At 52.1% G+C, this 19,033-nt stretch overlaps 5 protein-coding genes across 5 annotated transcripts; 1 reads left to right on the top strand and 4 right to left on the bottom strand.

The window, feature by feature from the left end:
• Positions 1-73: 73 nt before the first annotated feature.
• B0H65DRAFT_562285 (uncharacterized protein) lies at positions 74-2,528 on the top strand (the record flags this gene model as incomplete). The annotated part of the gene is made up of 4 exons (XM_062830195.1): positions 74-111; positions 266-396; positions 643-1,842; positions 2,458-2,528. The coding sequence occupies 4 exons, from the start codon at positions 74-76 to the stop codon at positions 2,526-2,528; spliced, it is 1,440 nt and encodes a 479-aa protein (XP_062685738.1).
• Positions 2,529-2,575: 47 nt separating this feature from the next.
• B0H65DRAFT_448107 (DUF1640-domain-containing protein) lies at positions 2,576-4,079 on the bottom strand. Its single transcript, XM_062825891.1, has 2 exons — positions 3,470-4,079; positions 2,576-3,375 (listed from the first exon to the last, which is right to left on the bottom strand). Exons 1-2 carry the CDS (start codon positions 3,868-3,870, stop codon positions 2,946-2,948), a joined length of 831 nt encoding a protein of 276 aa, XP_062685737.1. The 5' UTR covers positions 3,871-4,079; the 3' UTR covers positions 2,576-2,945.
• A 3,003-nt stretch (positions 4,080-7,082) lies between these two features.
• B0H65DRAFT_504466 (pyruvate carboxylase) lies at positions 7,083-11,823 on the bottom strand (the record flags this gene model as incomplete). The annotated part of the gene is made up of 10 exons (XM_062827918.1): positions 7,083-7,199; positions 7,262-9,456; positions 9,885-10,731; positions 10,822-10,883; positions 10,944-11,063; positions 11,182-11,213; positions 11,275-11,312; positions 11,381-11,421; positions 11,531-11,551; positions 11,706-11,823. The coding sequence occupies 10 exons, from the start codon at positions 11,821-11,823 to the stop codon at positions 7,083-7,085; spliced, it is 3,591 nt and encodes a 1,196-aa protein (XP_062685736.1).
• Positions 11,824-16,137: 4,314 nt separating this feature from the next.
• On the bottom strand, positions 16,138-17,640 carry B0H65DRAFT_9406 (uncharacterized protein). Its single transcript, XM_062831590.1, has 4 exons — positions 17,601-17,640; positions 17,300-17,536; positions 16,876-16,948; positions 16,138-16,650 (listed from the first exon to the last, which is right to left on the bottom strand). Exons 2-4 carry the CDS (start codon positions 17,370-17,372, stop codon positions 16,377-16,379), a joined length of 420 nt encoding a protein of 139 aa, XP_062685735.1. The 5' UTR covers positions 17,373-17,536; positions 17,601-17,640; the 3' UTR covers positions 16,138-16,376.
• Positions 17,641-17,649: 9 nt separating this feature from the next.
• Positions 17,650-19,006, bottom strand: B0H65DRAFT_448084 (uncharacterized protein). Its single transcript, XM_062825890.1, has 5 exons — positions 18,810-19,006; positions 18,719-18,727; positions 18,566-18,637; positions 18,106-18,508; positions 17,650-18,051 (listed from the first exon to the last, which is right to left on the bottom strand). Exons 1-5 carry the CDS (start codon positions 18,837-18,839, stop codon positions 17,924-17,926), a joined length of 642 nt encoding a protein of 213 aa, XP_062685734.1. The 5' UTR covers positions 18,840-19,006; the 3' UTR covers positions 17,650-17,923.
• Between the last annotated feature and the right edge of the window lie 27 nt (positions 19,007-19,033).

Raw genomic sequence — 19,033 nt, 5'->3', positions numbered from 1 at the left:
AGCGCGTTTTGAAGAACTGTTCTAAGAACTGAGCCTACATTCTTTAGCATCTTCATCATGGGCAACGAGCACTATGCCTGCAGACGAGGAAAGCAGTCATCATTCGTCAATGTGCGTGCATTCTTCTGGGACAATCCTGAGAGTCACTAGGTTGTTGCTGCTTGGGAAACATGTCGCTTGTTCTGAGCTGATGAGTATTTGTTTGGGGCTTGTTGACAACACCCACCTAAAAGGCATTCAGACACTACCAAGATACACTATATAGAGCTTTACGACCCTACAAAGCATGCACTTTACGAGAATCTATCGCACCATCATATGCTGAAGAACTGTTGAACCTTCTTGACTACCATCATGTCAGCGAAAGAGAATATTCCCGTAGCGACGAAGAGTTAGGTAGGTAGTCTTCTCTGTTCATCCAAGGCCTTGCCTGTTCCATTGTCAAAGTGCGGATGCGATCATTGCTTCCGACTCTTCTTCTTGCATGTATGTGCCTCTAAGATCCAGAAATCTCTCTTACCAAGGAGAAGAATTTCCGAAAAGTGACAAATAAAAATTTGAATATATTGTACCCTCAGTCTTTGGGTGACGAGATGAAGTCATCCCGTGCGAGAAGACGTTTTCAACAGTTTAGACCACTAGACACATCCCCACAGATCACGCCGTCGACCAGCCATGAGCAACAAGTTAGGCTCAAGGTTATAGAGGCTCTGACCAATATGAGCGTTCATCTGTCAACGGCAGAGATCGATGCTGTAGCAGGGCTGCTGATGCTGCGCAGAGATACCCGAGGCCCTTGTCGTTTTTCATCGTCATCATCGGTCCATGCCGCCGGCCACAGGAAACGAACAGTTTCAGGATCTGTGAAGGATCGGGTTATTACTGCCACACAAGAGCGTCCGCGCACAAAACAGATAGTCGATACCCAAGGAGAAGTTGTAGTCCCTCTTACTTTGCAAGTCCCTGATAGCCGGTCTTCCGCTCAAACACTTTCCTGCTCCCGTCCAGAACCTGCTGCCGGACAGTATGATGCTGCCCAATATCAGTCGGAGAGTACTCAGGTCCCGTCGGCTTCTTTAGTTGCCTCTCACTCGTATCATAGCCAGAATCCTAAAGCAGACAACCCCAACAACGTCAACGAGCTCTATCCGCGACAGCCAGTCAAGAAGAAGAAGAAGAAGAAGAAGTGCTTCCCAAATGCTTCTCAACCACAACACTTGAAAACCCAAACAACACCCCCCTCCACTCCCTTGGGCAACACATCAAATCCATCATCAACAAATATCTTCCAAGAAACGCAGCATACAACAAGTAGAGCACTTCACACCCGGCCAACCGTTACAAATCAACAAGCACCAGCATCACCCAACAAACCAACCCTCATACTTACGGCCCCTACTACCCCCCTGCATCAACATCAATCACAACATCAATCACAACATCAACCACAACCACCTCCTTCAGGATCTTGCTCAGAATCACAACCCCCATCCCAACCCCGACCCCGATCCCTCTTCCCAAATCCACCTTCAACCTCAATCCCAGCAATCCCAAACCCAGCAGCAACAACAAAACCCCCACTCAAGAAAAGAAAGAAATACGGCACAGCCTACGAAGTCTCTCGCGCCCGGCAAATCCAAGCAACAGGCGTCCCCCGCCTTCCCGGCCCTTGTCACTCGTGCGCTCGGAGACAGAGACAACTGGATGAGATAGCTGCTGCTGCTGCTGCTGCTGCTGCTTCCAATGCTGCTTCCAATGCTGCTGTCGGGGCTGCTGCTGTCGGGGCTGCTGGGGGTGTTGGAGGTGGGGTGTTGACGGGTACGGGTATAGGTCTAGGTCTAGGTAAGGGTACGGGTAGGGGAATAGGACGGTTTTCGAGGCCACAGAGGGGGGATGAGTTCTTGCCTTGTACTGTTTTGAGTAATGGTATTGGTGGTGTCGGTGATGGGACCGGGAGGGATGGTCAGGCTGAGGGGGGAGATCTGGAAACTAAAGATGGTGGGGGGCGTGGGAATGGAACTGGAACTGGAACTAGAACTGGAACGGGGCCGACGCCTTGTGCGAGGTGTAAGAGTATCAAGATGAAGTGTGAGGGTTAGTTACTTACTGTTTGTAATGGTGTGACCTTGTTTGGGGAGGTAATTGAAGGGGAATGGAGACAGGAAACAGAGAGGCCAGCATTACACCTCCCCTCGAAGCTGTGGATGTTATCCTGACCGTAGAAAGCTTGACTGCAGCTGTTCCGCTTTATGTGATCTTTTTTTCGTCAAAGGGAGATTGTAGAAATGTTCACTCCACCAGTTCGCGATATTAATGCCTCCTGAACCCAATCGAAGATTATCTTGTATCCGCAGCTATGATTGATTTCAGCATTGATTGGATTCGAGCGTCAGAAGTCCCTCATGGCAAATCAAACTTACCTATACATAGATTGTCACACTCCAGTCTTGTCCGTAGTGTGGAACTCGGATACCCAACCCCTTCCGCAGATCCGAGTATTACTCCTGAGATATGTCGATGTCAACTAGACCTACAACATTTGAAGCACCACAGAAAGGGTAGGTACTAAAGGTAAGCTCTAGGTCTGGAGAATACTGTCAACAATGATTCGTGATGTCCATGGTTGGTGCAGTCCAGAAGCATATGGGTACAAGACATTTGTCCGTGACCGTTCGGGTTTGAGTAAAGCACAAGAACCATGGTCGTGGGCTCTCATACCTTCTCCGCTGTAAATGATAGACACTCAGACCGTGAGTAGCAACTAGGGCCTGGCTCCAACGTGGTAGTTGTGACAAAGTTATTCCTTGAATCTCTGGTAATCAAAGCAAACAAGCATAGCACTCAAGGGCTATACCGTAGGTATCACAACAACTCTCTCCCATGCAACAAAAGACTCCAGTCCCAAAACACAACAAAAACTCCCTCCCACCTTCCCGGTGCCCACCTCACATCAACAAACGCCAAGCACCAAGCAGCAGCGCGGCAAAACCGGTGCAAACACCCATCAGCCACTGCAACGTCTGGAACTTGACCTGCTCCAACTGCTGCCTCAGCGCCGCCACCTCCTGCTCAATCTTGGTCTCCGTCTCCTTGATCTTGAGCTCCTGCGACACAGCCTCCTCGCGGATGCGGCCCTTTTCCAGATTCAGGTCGAGCCGGACGCTAGCCTGGGTTCGACCGATCTCGTCGCGCAGCCGGCTGTTGAGCTTGGCGATGTCGTTGGTCAGCCGCTCGTGGGCGGCCCGCGTCGTGTTGGACTCGGTGCTGTCGGCCGACAGCAGCTCGCTGCGCAGCTTGGCGAAGTCGACTTTTTGCGTGTAGGTTGCCTTGGCGGCGTCTTCGCGGAGGACCATGGTTCGGGTCAGGTTTTGTATGCTGCTTAGAGAAGAGAAGTGGTTAGTTACAGAGCGGGAAAAAAAGAGGAGCCAGAAAAGGGAAAGAGGGTGGTGGACAGGCAGGGGAGCTTCACCTTTCCTCGATTACATCGTTTAGGACTTTCATCATGGCTACCGATTGCTCTTCTGTGAACCCATCTTCTTGTAGTCGCTGGACGAACTTGAGTGTGTCGAAGTGGTGGTCGCGCCTTCGTGCCGCGGAAGCATGGAACGAGCGTCTTAGAGTCGGGTTGCGGGCGATGGTGTTAAGGGACCGCGGCTTGTTGTTGCTCGGTGCGGTACATTGGGCATGATCAGTCGGCCGGCTCGAGTGGAAGGATCTTGGAGAGCAGAGGGGCTGCCATGTTCGTGGTTGTTGCTCTTGGGCGGCTTGTAGGAGGATGGAGGGAACAGTTCTGGGTACGTTTGGCGAGAGAGGACCCTGCCAGCTCAACCGTGGGAGCAGGAATCGCGGGAGGGATTGCGCAGTGTTCATTGTCTTTGGTGGCTTGTCTTCGGCGCTTTGCGTGTACTTCAACGGGTGGGAAGCGGTCCGGTCGGGCGGGTATTTTCAGGAGCGCAGGTAATTGTGTTGTTGAACTGGAGTACGGGGAAGTTTTGGAGCTGCTGGGAGATTGTATTGGAGATGTGATGTCGTTGCGGAACTTGGTCACCACGTCAGTCACACTTTCAGATGATCGGGATTCCGCCCGGCATTCGGGCGGATGCGGCGCTTGTTTCTGTGGCTGGTGCTGTTCCTGTAGCGAAACGTCCCGCCAGACTGGACCCCACCCCGACTTGCGCTGGCAAGCCACAGTCCACACTGGTGCGGCGTGCACGTCCCTCGCCTCCCATCGTCCATAAAAGAAGCCGAAAACTTTTTCGCTTTTGGACTTTTTCTCCTTTTTTTCTCCAATTTTTACAACGCATTATATCACATTCTCGGAATACAACTTGGATGCGAGGTCCCCGGATTCACGTCCGGAGCTGACCCAGGACCAATTCATCAATTTCGAACAGAATGGAGAAAAGACACCAGCGAACAATCTTGGGTGCGGTGCTTTCCTTGCCCTTCGTGGCTCCGTGGAAAGGGTCGCAATGATTGGGCGTACATACCTACTTCAATGTGCTTTATGATGTGATATGAGTGCTTCGTTTGTGTGTATGAGCGTGCCTTGTGTTGGCGCTTCTTGAACTCGTCACGGTCGATTTTGTAGACCTGACGAGTACGGGCGTCTTGGATATATCCTAGCTGCAAGCTCGTGGAGCAATCAAAGCAGGTCGGCTGTTCATGTCCCTTCTGTTCAGCGAACTTAAGTATGTATGGTGAACATGTTGCGGCTGTCATCACGGTGGGCTCTGTGCCTGCTGCGAGGACCCGTATCTCGATGTATACCGTCCATCAGAGGAACAAAAGGCGTCACAGCCTCCGGCGGTTGACTGCTTCATGTTGTTGCAGCTTGGAAAACGTCTTGTGGTCAGACGGCAGACCATCATGTTGCTCATGCGTAACACATGTTCTCCATTGGTGCTTGCGGTCTGAACCCAATATCGAGCCTCTGAGTGAGGCTCTCTTCCATTCACGAGCCCTGAAATGAAACAACAACGAGAGTGAACTGTAGTTTCGGGACTTGCAACGGTCAAAGTGTAATCCTCCAAAACCCTGGCGATGAGAAGGAGAACAGCACCCTAGCGTGCCAAATGAAATGGAAGACACTAGAGGCTGGCCACAGAGCCAGAAGGCCAGAGTATTCCGGTGTCATTCTTCGCAATCGGTAGATGGGTAGACTCAAATCCGTCCGTGGATAGACTAAACCCACTTTTAACGCTGAGTAAGCCAGCCGCCCGCCCAGCCGCCTAGCCCAGCCTAGCATACTGTGCAATTGAGGCCACATAATCGATGCCCGCGCATCGCCAAATCTACGTCGTTGGCGTCATTTTTTACGTAAAGTTATTCAAAGTTATCAATTCAATTAATTATCTACTATTGAGGATATTAATATAGTGGTTGCCAGTAATACTACTATCTTCTATACTAGCCCTATTACTACACTTACTACCCAAACCCAGAGTGCACGTGCCTACCCTATTTTTAATACCTACCCTAATTTTAATACCCGCCGTATAAGTACTGCCAAAAATACTACCCAAAATACTAGGGAGGCGGCTGGAGATTTACCCTCCTACTCAAGTCCCCTAATGCCCATCTTCTGCCCCGTATAAGTACTAGAGGTAGTCGTACTCCTATTGAGAATAATTATTCGAAATGGACTTCTCGGATTTAACAGCATTTTACTAATAATTTTATTCAAATCTTATTAACGCTAATCATTTTAATCGACTAGGCTAGAGGTCTAACTTACATAGCGAATATACGACGTACGGCGGGCGGGCGGGTAGGCGAAGTGTATTAATAAATACTACGCGAATACTACGAAGTCGAGGACACTATACAAAATAACAATAAAGACAATAAATAATCACTACAAACGTTTATTCAATACCAAAATAAAGTCTCGCGATAGCTTTATTCAATTACATATAAAATTAATGGTTACTAACAAACTACGTAACGATGACAGCAGTTAGGCAGCGATATATACAGTATATTAGGCTAGGCTGGGCAGCTAGGCGGACGGCTGGCTTATTCAACGTTAAAAGTAGGTTTAGTCTATCCACGGACGGATTTAAATCTACCCATTTACGGAAAGCGGTCATTCTTATGTTCACCCGCTTGCCATTTCCTTATTATAGGCATTGTAGGACTGCATTCATTTCTAGCTTCACAACGTCCTGAATGTACAGCGTAGGCTTTTGAAGCTACAGCTCTCAAGTCGTCTAAATAGTCTAGCATATCAGTATGCCAGTCGTGGTGCTAATTCCATGTTCGTGGGGAGTACGATGGACAATAAAGTGTAGCGCCCTTCTAGTTCCAGCTGGGGCAATGGATTGCTACTGATCGGTTGCTCCTATTGACGGTAAGATGTCAAGCAGAAAAAAAAGAAAAATGACGGGCCGGCGGAGCAGGATCCCTTTCGCTTTTTCCCTTTCCTTCTTACCGCTCCGCCAGCCCGTCATTTTTCTTTTTTTTCTGCTTGACATCTTACCGTCAATAGGAGCAACCGATCAGTAGCAATCCATTGCCCCAGCTGGAACAGTTGGGTGATATACTTCATGGTTCGATGTATTCCCCAGGCAATTACCGACAGTTCTAGGGCAAAAAACCAGTCGGGGTCATGTTATTTTGAACTCGAAATATTTACCATCACGGGCTGTGAGCTATACGGTTTAAGGAGAACACCTGAGAGTTTACCATGTAATGAAATCTTTATTTTATTTCATGTATACATGAGGCGTCGAGTGTGACAAGCTTCACTCTCTGCACGCTGCCTGGGCTCCTGAGTTGGCCCGGCCCGGCGTCCCTCGATGTGTCCCAAAATGTGTTTGAAGGGATTGATATTCATGTCATCCATCCATCCGTATCTTCATATCAAAATCCATTTGCCATATAACCATTCCCAAGTAACAATAACCCGGCCGGACTCCGGACAACGACGCGCCGTTTCTCATTTTTCCTGAAATGTTCGTCTCATCGTGGAAGAATAAACACAGTTTGGTTGGTAGCTCTGTTGCGTGACACTCGAACTGCCTCTTTTTTTCTCGAGTCTGACGATAGAATGACAGTCTGTCATTCAATCATCTAGTTGCTCATTTGTCGCCGGGCTTGACGATGCGGCAGACGAGGTCAGAGCCATCGACGGAGTCACCCTCGCGGACGGCAAGGGAGGAGACGGCACCGTTGTGAGGAGCGGAGATGACCATTTCCTACAAGATACGGGTTAGTTATGAGTTACTTGCGATAGTAGGGGTTAGGGTGGATAACGTACCATCTTCATGGCGCTGAGGACGGCGAGGGGATCGCCCTTCTTGACCTCGGTACCGTCGCGGACGCGGAGCTCAACGAGAACACCGGCCATGGGGGCGCCGACCTGGCTGGAATCGGTAGGATCGGCCTTGGGCCTGCTCACATTCTCGACCGACGCCTTCTTGTCGTCGACGGTAACCTGGCGGACCTCACCGTTCATCTCGTAGAACACCTCACGCTGGCCAGTGTTCTCAGAGAGAGGACCGACAGCAAGGAGCTTGAGAATGAGGACCTTGCCCTTCTCGAGCTCGACGTGGAACTCCTCGCCGATCTCGGGCCTGGACAGGAAGTACTTGGTGGGAAGGACGGAGAGATCACCGTACTTGGCCACGAACTTCTTGTAGTCCTCAAAGACCTTGGGGTACATGACGTAGCTGGCAACATCGCACTCGGTGACGGAGCCGAACTTGCGAGTAAGCTCCTTGCGGACCTTGGCGAAGTCGACGGGCTCGAGGAAGAGACCGGGGCGGGCGTCGAGCTTGCGACGGCCACGGAGAGCCTTGGTACGGAGAGGCTCGGGGAAACCGCCGTAGGGCTGACCCATCATACCCTCGAGGAACTCGAGGACGGAGCCGGGGAAGTCGAGCTCGCCAGCACGGGCCAAGACATCATCCTTGGACAGCTTGTTTGAAACCATGAACTGAGCCAAGTCACCAACAACCTTGGAGGTAGGGGTGACCTTGACAATGTCACCGAGGAGGTCGTTGGCCTCCTCGTAGGCCTTCTTGGTCTCGAGCCACTGGGAGCCGAGGCCAAGCTGGGCAGCCTGGAACATCATGTTGGTGAGCTGACCGCCAGGAATCTCGTGCTCGTAGACCTCAGGGTCGGGACCAGTGAGGTGGGCCTCGAAGGGCGAGTAGAGGAGACGGAGCTGAGACCAGTAGGTGTCAAGAGCACGGACGTGCTGGACGTTGAGACCAGTGTCCTTGTCAGTGCCATCAAGCGAAGCAATGATGGCGTTGATGCTGGGCTGAGAGGTCATGCCAGACAAGCTGTCAGTGGCAGCATCAACGGCATCAGCACCGGCCATGGCGCAAGCAACCATGGAAGCGACACCGGTACCCGCGGAGTCGTGAGTGTGAACGTGGATGGGGAGGTCGGGGTACTTCTTGCGGATGCTGCCGATGAGGAGGGTAGCAGCGTGGGGCTTGAGAACACCAGCCATATCCTTGATGCCAAGGATATCAATGTCGAGAGCGACAAGGTCGTCAACGAGCTTAAGGTAGTACTCAAGGTTGTACTTCTTCTTAGGGTTAAGCATGTCACCGCTGTAGCAGACGGTACCCTCGCAAACACCGCCAGCCTTCTGGACAGCCTTGATACCAACCTCGAGCTGGTGGATGTCGTTAAGGGCATCGAAGACACGGAAGATATCGACACCGTTCTTCTTGGCATGCTCGACGAAGTGCTCAATGGCGTTGTCGGGCAGGGAAGCGTAGGCAACACCGTTGGCGCCACGGAGGAGCATCTGGAAGGGAATGTTGGGCACAAGCTTGCGCATCTTGCGGAGTCTGTCCCAAGGATCCTCATAGAGGAAACGCATGGCGACATCGAAGGTGGCACCACCCCAGCACTCCAAAGAGTAGAGGTTGTGGAGAGCATGGCTGGTCTCCTTGGCGATGTTCAACAGATCGACGGTACGAACACGGGTGGCAAGGAGAGACTGGTGGGCATCACGCCAGGTAGTGTCCATGAGAAGGCAGCCCTTGTAGTTGCGGACAGCCTTGGCGAAGGCCTTGGGGCCCTGTTCGAGGATGATCTGGCGCCAGCCCTTGGTGCAAGGCTGGTTAACATCGATCTTCTTGCCGGAAGCATCGTGGAGCTCGGGAATGATGATATCACCCTTGAACTTGGGCTCACCGATCTGGCCCTTGATGCTGCTGCCGTTGACGGCGACATCACCGAGATAAGCAAGGAGCTTCTGAGCACGGTTCTGGCTGCCAACGAGGTCGAAGAGCGACGGGGTATCATCAATGAAGGTAGTCCAGCAGTTGCCCTCAATGAAAGTCGGGTGAGTGAGGAGAGAAGCCAAGAAAGGAATGTTGGTCTTGACGCCGCGAATGCGGAATTCGATCAACGCACGCAATACTTTGCGTCTTGCAATTTCATAAGTACTGCCTTTGCAACTCACTTTAACTAACATCGAATCGTAAAAAGCTGTGAAAATATCGGGATTAGTGACATGTGTTGATGTGTTGATGTGTTGATGTGTTGATGCGTGCTGCACATGGCGCACGGCCCACCCCCTGAGGTTTTGTGGGTCTTTCAAGCTGGCCCCACACTAGTGGGTCCAAACACCTGCCATTTGTTTGCAGCGAAAATGCCTTGTGTGAAGCAACAGGCCTCTGGAAATTGAGGTGTTGTTCTCCAAGTTGCATGCAGTTTCTTGATGCAAAAAGGCCTGGAAGAAATATTTGATGCCATTCCCTGATATCCCGATGCATCTGGTGGGTGCAAGTATGCGTCGAGGAATACCGGGAATGCCCCATGGAGAGTTGAAAACTCATCAAGTGGTGCATTTGGGGTCTTGGGATCTTTGGGGAATGTCTTTGGGGCATAAAAGGGGAAAGGGGAAAATCACTTACGAGTAATGACGGCACCAGCAAAACCGTTACCACCGTCGAGACGGACACCGTTACCACCAGCACTGCGGTAGACCTCAATCTTGCCAGTATCAGGTTGGAAGTTCTTGGCGGGATCCTCGGTGGTGATACGGCACTGGATGGCGAAACCGCGGGTGGTGATGCGGTCCTGGGTGAGACCAAGCTGCTCAAGAGTAGCACCAGCGGCGATCTGGATCTGGGCAGCGACAATGTCGATACCAGTGATCTCCTCGGTAATGGTGTGCTCGACCTGGATACGGGGGTTGATCTCAATGAAGTAGTAGCGGTTCTGCTGGTCGACAAGGAACTCAGCGGTACCGGCGTTGCGGTAGTTGACCGACTTGGCGAGCTTGACGGCATCGGCCAAGATGGCATCGCGGGTCTCGGTGGGAAGGTCCTTGGCGGGGGCAATCTCGACGACCTTCTGGTGGCGGCGCTGGACGGAGCAGTCACGCTCGTACAGGTGGACAATGTTGCCGTGGTTGTCACCAAGAAGCTGGACCTCGATGTGCTTGGGCTTGTCGAGGAAGCGCTCGACGAAAACGGTGCCGTTGCCGAAGGCGCTCTTGGCCTCGGAGGTGGCGCGCTCGAAGGACTCCCTCAGGGAAGCCTCCTCGCGGACCACACGCATACCACGGCCACCACCGCCATAGGCAGCCTTGATGATGATGGGGAAGCCGAACTTGTCGGTGAAGTCCTTGACGGCCTCGAAGGTCTCGACAGCACCCTCGGTACCAGGGACGACGGGGACACCGGCGGCAATGGCAAGCTTGCGGGCAGAGACCTTGTCACCAAGAGCGTCGATCACTTCGGGCGAAGGGCCGATGAACTAAAGAGAACAAGTTAGCGCTCATGCACTCCTCATTGGGCGAACCACATGAACCCCGCGCTCTAGCTAGGCGCGGTCTGGGCAACTTACGATAAGACCGGCCTTCTCGACCTTGCGAGCGAAGTCGGCGTTCTCAGACAGGAAACCATAACCTATGGGAGGGATCAGTACGATACGACCTCAAGGCCTTCAGGTGACCGGGTCTGTCCTACCAGGATGGATCATCTGGGCGCCATGCTCGACGGCAATCTTGACGATCTCGTCGGAGGCGAGATAAGCACCAACGGGAGTGTATTGTCCACGCTTGCCAATGACGTACGCCTCATCGGCCTCTGTATTCCTAGCATCAGTAACTGTAACTGTAACTGTATCGCACGGCAGCCTGGGCGCAGGCGCTGGCCAAGGCTAGATCGACGAAGGGATATTGGGGGAGGGTAAAATCGCGCATACTCTGTCTGTGCATGGAGAGACGGTCCTCATAACTGGTAAAAGTTAGAAACTGATCGAACAGAAGGGAGTTTGGTGTATGGAAGAAGCGCTTACCTGAAGACGGCAATGGTGTGAAGAGACAACTCGTGAGCCTGCGCAGTTTTCACGGTCAGCCATGCCCACAACAAGGACATGCACGACGAAGAAATTGGTAACTCACAGTTCTGAAGATCTGTGTAGCGGTATCAGAAGTAAGTACGACTTTCATCTCATGTTTGAGTGTTCATGGCGGTTGGACATACACGAATGGCTGAGTATAACTGTTAGCGCATCGCTCGGGGAACATGTGATGTGGCAGGTCACTACTTACGGATTTCACCACGGTTGGCAACTGTTTCGCATGAAGAACCGACGTTAGTAACTTGTTCGATACAACTTTATAGACTTTTGCGCGCAGAGGTTCAATTGATCGCGACACTCTTGCGAGCAGCCGGCGACCGCAGACCAAGCACGTCCCGTCTCTACGGAATGCGAATGCGACTGACCCAGAATCTTGTTCAACTGCATAATAGTCGAGTTGGCCCGGATGCGGTGGACGGTCTGGGCCTCCTTGGGGACATCGCCCTCCTCGAACACCTCCTCATACTGGTTGTCGGAGGCCATCTTGACTCAATTGACGCAAGGTCGTGGTTGTTGAGAAGAGAAAAGCTGGTGAGGTAGGGATTTTGGAGGGGGAGCGAGCTGTACTTGAGTCTTGAGGCAATGACGAGGTCGGCGGGGTCCCCTGTCCCGGTGGTGGGGTTATCAGGGTTACGGCGCGACGTGCTGCTGCAGCCAAACAGCGGCTAGACAGACCCACTAGGCTGGAATCTGGATTGGCTGGTACCAAGTACCAAGACAAGCTTACATTAAATCTAGATGGGTAGGTACCTTTGCTGCTCAGACTATAACCGGGGGGCCGGACAGTTTCCGGGACTGAGCTTATTCGCAACTCAAAGCGAAGTCTACGTTTGTTGATATGTATACACAGAAGCGCAGAGGGCGGTCCAGATTGCCGAACAGACAAAAAAGCAAAGAGGGCAAAAATTGATGGAGGCAGGACTTCAGAAGAGGGAGAGGCCTGGACGAGGACGGGGTCTGTGAGGGGATTTCTGTCTAGCGACATGGAAAAGAGAGAAAGAGTCAGACCCGACTCGCCATCCATGAAGCTCCTCAGCCGGAGCGGGACCTAAAAAAATGGTTAAAACTCTACTCGTCTTGGCCCGCCACTAGTCAGACGGTCGGTTTTGTAGACCTAGCGAGTACCCAGCTTAAGCAAGGATCCCCGTTGTAAGTTAACCTGCCAGTCGCATCATCATCGCTTTGTGGGATCACTATCAGACGGATCGATGCCATGCATCATGATCGCTTCCACTTGCTAAGATTGTCTGTTGTGGCCGGGGGCTATAGGTTCACAAGAAACCTTGGTGGTGTACATGTACCTCTACCCCGAGTCAGGACGAACATCCAGATCCCCAGCCCGCCCGTTCCTTTCTTGGGTCTGCCGCTTCCAAGCATCCCTATCAAGGAAATTCCACAAACCAAGAGGGTAGTCGGGTGACTCAAGCTTGTGACTTGGAACTCACTTATCTCTTTGCAACAGCGCTTTGCAACGGCATGTCATCACACCACGGAAGGTTGATTTGGGATAGCGGTAGTCTGTACTCTGTAAAGCTCTGAACTGAGCCGCGAAGAGGCATGCATGGCATGCTGCAGTCACGTCCGCGGATGAGCATTGTGAAACATCACCATTGACGAAACATAGAACCACATTTTTTTGACATACATACATTTGGTAACCAGGCACGGCAGGATTGAGTGCCTAACATCCATGATGTTCGCCAGAGAAGGGCCCGGCGCCGAAAGGGAACCCCGCACTAGAATAGAAGAATGCCGTTTATCACACCTGTTATCAAACTCCTCCCACTGGCCCATGTTGCCTCTTTTTGTAGCCAGGTAACGATGATCAGTCAGACAGATTCTCAACGTGTTGGGAAGACTCACCATCCATCAATCAAAAAGCAATTCGACGTGGGTGGTGATGAGAAAGCCGGCGGCCGGCCACCAAGGCAAGTGGGGGGTTCTTCGGCCGGCAGCGGGGATGGATCGAAATGAATGGGTCAATCCGGGGCTTGTCATTGGTTCCCTGTCGGGCGGTTCCAGGCCGGCAGACCCATTGCATATCGCGAAGACAGATCCGGGCACAAGCACGAGTCACGACAGCGACACCCACGACAGGGCTTCACAGCACGTGCATCGTCAGCGCGAAAAACCCCCAAACTCCATTATAATTTTCTGAATGTATCGGTACTTCGTGTCTTTCGGCTGCTGTCCTGTATCGATGGATCCATCACCCCAACTATCCCGTCCTGCTTTGCAACCCCACCTGCCGCGGCACTTCCAATTCGGAGACCCCATGTGGGGTTTTTATCGAGGTTATTTTCACTTCCGGCTCACAGTCTTCGTATCTCTGGAGGTGAGTTCTGAGGCTATTCGCACAAAGAAATCCTGCGGGTTGGTATCCAAGAACCTTGCGGGTGTTTACCCCCCGCACGCCTACTGACACTGTGGGATCCGTGGGCTCGCTTCCTGCAACTTTGGCTTTGACAGACGCAACCCGGCGGTGCGACACCGGAGGCTGGATGATCCAGGGCTCTGAAATGGGTTTGGTATAACTCTAAAACGACCGCGGATTTTTCTTTTTGACTCTGCCAGTATCTTTTGAGTCATAAGTAACAACTGGCTGGCAACTTTCGGTTCGAAGTCTCGAACTCTGGGTCGTCTTCCTTGAACCAGGCAACGACTAGGCCAGCTTTCAGAAGGAGAAGCGAGAATCCAACCAGAACTGGACCGGCACAAGCCAGGGAAGCCACTTTCTCCAACTCTGAAGCGAACCACACCACTGGCCCAAAACATCATCTGATAGATCTCGCAACCGATCTCCTCATGCTCGTCTCAACAACCGAGGATAACCACGACAGATTTTCGTCCGAACAACAGACATTTCGGCTGTTGACGATCTCCAGGGTTGCGTCTGGGGAAAAGGAAGTCTCACTACACCTCTGCATGGATATAACTTGTTAGCTTGGTACGTTGATCCTACAAGAAACAGGAGCCAAATACAGGACAAGCCAGATATTTCTTGTGTGAAAATTAAGGTTCCTTGCCACCCCCAAAAACCACGCTAACAAGTTATATCCATGCAGAGGTGTATAGGTTAGACAGGTTTGATGAGCGACGAATACCCCACTGCCACTAGTCAGATGGTCGGTTTTGAAGACCTGACGAGTCGCTATTTTCGTCCAAACTCTCACTTACACTGGACGTTCAAAGTCTTGGCGGGTGTTTTTTTGATTTACGGTTGCCTATTGGCTCGGCCGACGGCAATGCTACACTACAGACCACCAATGTCAATGGCAAGCTTATGCCTTTGCTCCTCAGCACTATGCGATCATATCTTCAACATGTGTTGCGTCTATTCTCCAGTGTACACTGCCGTGATTGGCAACTCTGATTTTCACACGTGCTCTACGTGAACTAACACCTTCATTATTTTCAGCTGAGAGCCGTAAGCTGGTGATAAGACATACCCCGGAAAATCAGGGTACAATAGAGGTGCACTACACCCTTTACAACACAAATCCTCAACACATCACCAGCAAACGAGCCTCATTCACCATATGCCGTTCTTAGACTGCTCGAGCTTCTTGAGACATCGCTACTATTCCATCATAACCAACGAACTAATCACACATATGTAGTTTTGATCACAAGACCCTAGCTGTTACACAGTCGAAACAGTCAAGGAGACAGTTCGTTGTCGAAGTGGTCCCCTTCCTTTCCATCCCGAGACAGTTTACCCCGAACAAAAACGACGTCAATTTCACAACTCCAACTGTCAAAGAAGCTGTACACGTACCAAGTCGATCACTGGAACCAAACCCCTCCAAAAATGTCAAACTTTCCCCAGTGGGCTCCAATCAGCCCTGCAGATCATACCCCTTGTGTTGTCTTGTCTTGCCCTGTCTTGCCTTGCTTGCTTGCCCCGTTGAACTTACACTAAAAAAAAACCCCCGGGGTTTTGGCCGGCTCAGGAAGGTGGATTGGTATAATCTATGGAGTAAGGCGTGCCCAACGGGGCGGGAACGGGAATGTCGCGGGGACTTCGGTTGTGCACATGTGGTCGGGCGGGGCCGGAGCGGGTTTCGACGGGAGCACTTCTTCCTCGGTTACATACCGGTACGGAATCCGACCGTTTTAGGGCATGTAGACCATGTTCCGGTGGGTGTTATTTCTTCTGTAGCTGTCAGTTTTTAGAAATCCAGCTCCTTTTCACACGGCAAGGTTAAAACATAGGTCCCAATGTATCGGTACTTCCCTACAATGTCGAACCCCTAACCCAATGTCATTCATTGTACCTACCCCCGTCGGTTTGCGAATACGTTCGACGCCGAGGTCGGTTCCAAAAACCCACGATGACGCTCGCCGACTTACACGGATTTTCGTCGGCAAGTAAACATCAGTCTACACATCACACCGCTCCTTGACCGGACCATGAGATGAGCCTCATGACTTCCAGAACCAGTCGTCGACAAGGCCACAACAGACGATATCAGGCCACAACAGACAACACCAGGCCACAACAGACAACACCAAAGTCCAACGACATTCCATTGTGGAGTTCCAAAGCCCTCCCTCATGTTCTCCGCTAGTACTATCCACCTTGAACCGACAAAACATCGAAAGTAAGTGGTCCGTAGATGATCGCGTGGAGAAAGAAATGCCTAAAGTTACCCGTTTCCCTATGTACCTGGTACTCCTCAATTCCTCGCCGTCTCACATGATAGTATCCGTACTAATTTCATATGCCAGATCTGACACTTGATCCCGTGCTTCCTTTGCAAATGCAAGGTACAGCACAACTTCCTGGCCATCATCCTTGCGGCCTTCACACCTTCGACAGTGACGACGCAGCTTGAAGCCCTTGATGCGACACAGCCCTCATAACCTCCCTCAAGTATGAAAGGAGTGAGAACATCGATCGACTGCCTGCCGACTACAGTCCGTCCATCTACTCAACCAGCTGGGCCCTCTGAGCCAGGTACCAAAACCAGCCATGCCACCGTGCTTCAGCTCCCATCCATCATCTCAACAGCCCTCACGCTCTCCATCAGCCCTTACTTGCCAACAACCTCCTTAACCTTAGTCTCAACCTTGGCCTCCAGCTCCTTCGCCTTCTCCTTACCGGCATCCACCGCCTTCACGAGGCCCTCCTTCTCCTTACCGCCCCAGTAGTTGTACTTCAGGTAGCGATAGCCCTGCGTCAGCTGAGCCGTCTCGTTGACGGCGTGGCACATGAACAGGAGGTAGTTCTTGGGTTGCACGGCGAGCGCGTAGCGCATGAAGGTGGCTGAGTAGATGCAGAGGGCAAAGGTCATTTGGCCCGAGATCCTATATGAAAGGTTAGAAAGGGGGGGTATGTTAGGTTGGGTTCATCATGTCGTGGTGAGTGAGTGAGTGGGTGAGGGAAGAAGAACACCCCGCTGGGCATTTTATCAAGAGCCGTGGCTGTAGGTTAGGTAGGTTGTTGTCTGGGACAGGAAGCTCATCAAGGACGGGAGGTAAGAGAACATGATAGGCAGGTTGAGGTTGGTTGATAGACAAGGGCACACGCACAGTTCAGGACTCTTCTGTGTATCCATCACAGCCGCGATGGGGATACCAAAGTTGGAGGCAGGGCCCCAGAAGTCTGCGAGCACATAGGTATATCAGCAGCGTGTCCGACGTCTGGTTGCAAGGTATGTCCCATTTCCACCGGGTTGACCCAGCAAGCATCATGCTGCGGCGGGTCATGCAGCGCTACAGTCTTTCTCCAAGACCTGTGATACCAGTGTCGAACTCCTAAAGAGCACGTCCGCAAGGAACCATATCTTTGGAGATGTTCTGCCTAGACATCCTTCACCATGATGCCTATGGCCCTGGTCTTGATCTTAAAAAGACCCCGGGCTTATCGGGGATTGGCCGGGGGGTCTGGGATCACGACTCAAGACCAGGCGGGTCGCTGTAGCTGGCTGGGGTAAACTGGGATATGGGGACTTACGCGTTGAGCAGACATAGTTCAGAACGGGGTGAGATCTGATCTTCGCATTGATCGCTTTCACAAAGGCGGCCATTTTGACTGTTTTAAACGGATTGTATACCGGCTTTGGCGCGTCACTGATAGAGATTGGATGGCCCGCGAAATCGGCGAAAGTTGCAATCAAGAAAGTTGGGGTTCCGTCCGCTCTCAGCACGGACCACCACCGTTCACCTCTTGGGCTCAGCTGAATGGGTGAGGCTGCCAGCTGCTCAGCTCGGCACTGTGATGGAGTGGGGCAGCCTTATTGATTGGAGATACGTACCTGCTGAACAGGGGCAGGCACAGGTTTGGTTCTGAACGTGCCGGCCATATGGTGTTCATAATCTGTATTGATATTGGCCATGTTTTTGCAATGCTATATCCCTGATTCATGCTTGAAACGCAGGTATTTATCCCGCTCTAAACAAATGTTTTCATTGAACCCCCTAAACGCCAGCATAAAATCCACACCTCTTAAACCAGGGCAGAGCTTCATTTGCTTTCATCCAAGCCCGCTTCATGCAGGAGAGTTCTAGCATGTCTCGGACACAATACACCATCGGATTGGATTGGTAAATTAACGGTAAAGTCGAACGGTCAACCTCCTTATCTGCGCGGGGGCGGATTGAAGCCAGCGGGGCCACCAGCGCCCGGAGGAGGGAACGAAGGGGGGAAGCCAGGGGCACCGGGGAAGCCAGCCGCAGGAGGGAAGACAGGGAAGCCGGGAGGAGGAGCTGATAAGAGTGTTAGCGACTGAGGCACTGACAAGACCATGAAGGATAACTTACGGCCACCACGACCGGGGAATCCGGGGGGTGCAGCACCGGGAAACCCGGGGAACGGCGGGGGAGGCGCAGCGCCGCCAACACCAGCGGCGGGTCCGGCGAGCGAGATAGGAGCGGCAGCACCGCGCCCAGCAGGCCGAGCAACACCAGGACCAGCCTGGAGCGTGGAAGCAAGTCCTCCACCAGTCGATTTTCCAAGACGAGCGCTCGGGTCCGCGGGGGGAGGCGACTCGACGGAGAGCGAGATAATATGGGCGCCACGGATGATTGTAAGACCCAATGTGCGCTTCTCCTCCTGTTCGACGGTCTGGGCGGCGGGGGCAGACGAGCCAGGGGCGGCGGGCTTGTTTTGTCTCCGCTTAATGCGGCGGAACTCTTCGGCATCGGCGAGGACGAGGTTCATGTGCTACCAATATATTAGCATTGTTGGCAAAATCGAAACGAAGTAGGTGTCGTATCGTACCTTATCGAAGGCAAGCATCTGTCCGGTCATCTGGCGGCCATCGTTAAGAGTGACACGCATCCGGTAGTTGATCTGTTGGAATGGACACCGTCAGTTCTTCGTGTCGTTGTTGATATTCGAGATCGATCGTAACTAAAAGCGTGGAGTACGTACGTAACCGGCCTGTGATGTCGCACCTTGTCAGTTGTCTGGCGTCAACATTGATACGTCAAGCGGCAGAATGGATTGGGGAACGATGACTTACCATCTTGCCTTGCTTGTTGGTCGAAGCCATCTTTGCGGCTGTTTGCTACAGAGTAGCTGTTTAAGTGGTACAAAAATTAACCTTTTGGTTTTCGACAAAGTTGCTTAAACTTCGTCGTCGCGTTCTCAACAGCTCTTCGCGGGGAGGCTTCAGAGTCGCGTGTGGTTGGATGATGAAATCAGGTCGATTTCGGTTTTCCAAGGCGCGAGGCTGAGAACTTACCA

This window comes from Neurospora tetraspora (assembly GCF_033439725.1).
Source record: "Neurospora tetraspora strain CBS 560.94 chromosome Unknown B0H65scaffold_1, whole genome shotgun sequence".
In the NCBI taxonomy this organism is placed as follows: Eukaryota; Fungi; Ascomycota; class Sordariomycetes; order Sordariales; family Sordariaceae; genus Neurospora; species Neurospora tetraspora.
The sequence above is the reverse complement of the archived record's forward strand: the minus strand, read 5'-3'. Positions and strand labels throughout refer to the sequence as shown.

Coding starts and splice junctions, on each gene's coding strand:
- B0H65DRAFT_448107 (XM_062825891.1), bottom strand. CDS start 3,870: ATGAACACTGCGCAATCCCTCCCGCGATTCCTGCTCCCACGGTTGAGC. Junction 3,376..3,469: donor AACGATGTAATCGAGGAAAG/GTGAAGCTCCCC, acceptor TTCTCTAAGCAG/CATACAAAACCTGACCCGAA.
- B0H65DRAFT_9406 (XM_062831590.1), bottom strand. CDS start 17,372: ATGGCCGCCTTTGTGAAAGCGATCAATGCGAAGATCAGATCTCACCCC. Junction 16,949..17,299: donor GAACTATGTCTGCTCAACGC/GTAAGTCCCCAT, acceptor ATGTGCTCGCAG/ACTTCTGGGGCCCTGCCTCC. Junction 16,651..16,875: donor ACACAGAAGAGTCCTGAACT/GTGCGTGTGCCC, acceptor CCTTTCATATAG/GATCTCGGGCCAAATGACCT.
- B0H65DRAFT_448084 (XM_062825890.1), bottom strand. CDS start 18,839: ATGGCTTCGACCAACAAGCAAGGCAAGATG. Junction 18,509..18,565: donor AGATGCTTGCCTTCGATAAG/GTACGATACGAC, acceptor ATATATTGGTAG/CACATGAACCTCGTCCTCGC. Junction 18,052..18,105: donor ATTCCCCGGTCGTGGTGGCC/GTAAGTTATCCT, acceptor CACTCTTATCAG/CTCCTCCTCCCGGCTTCCCT.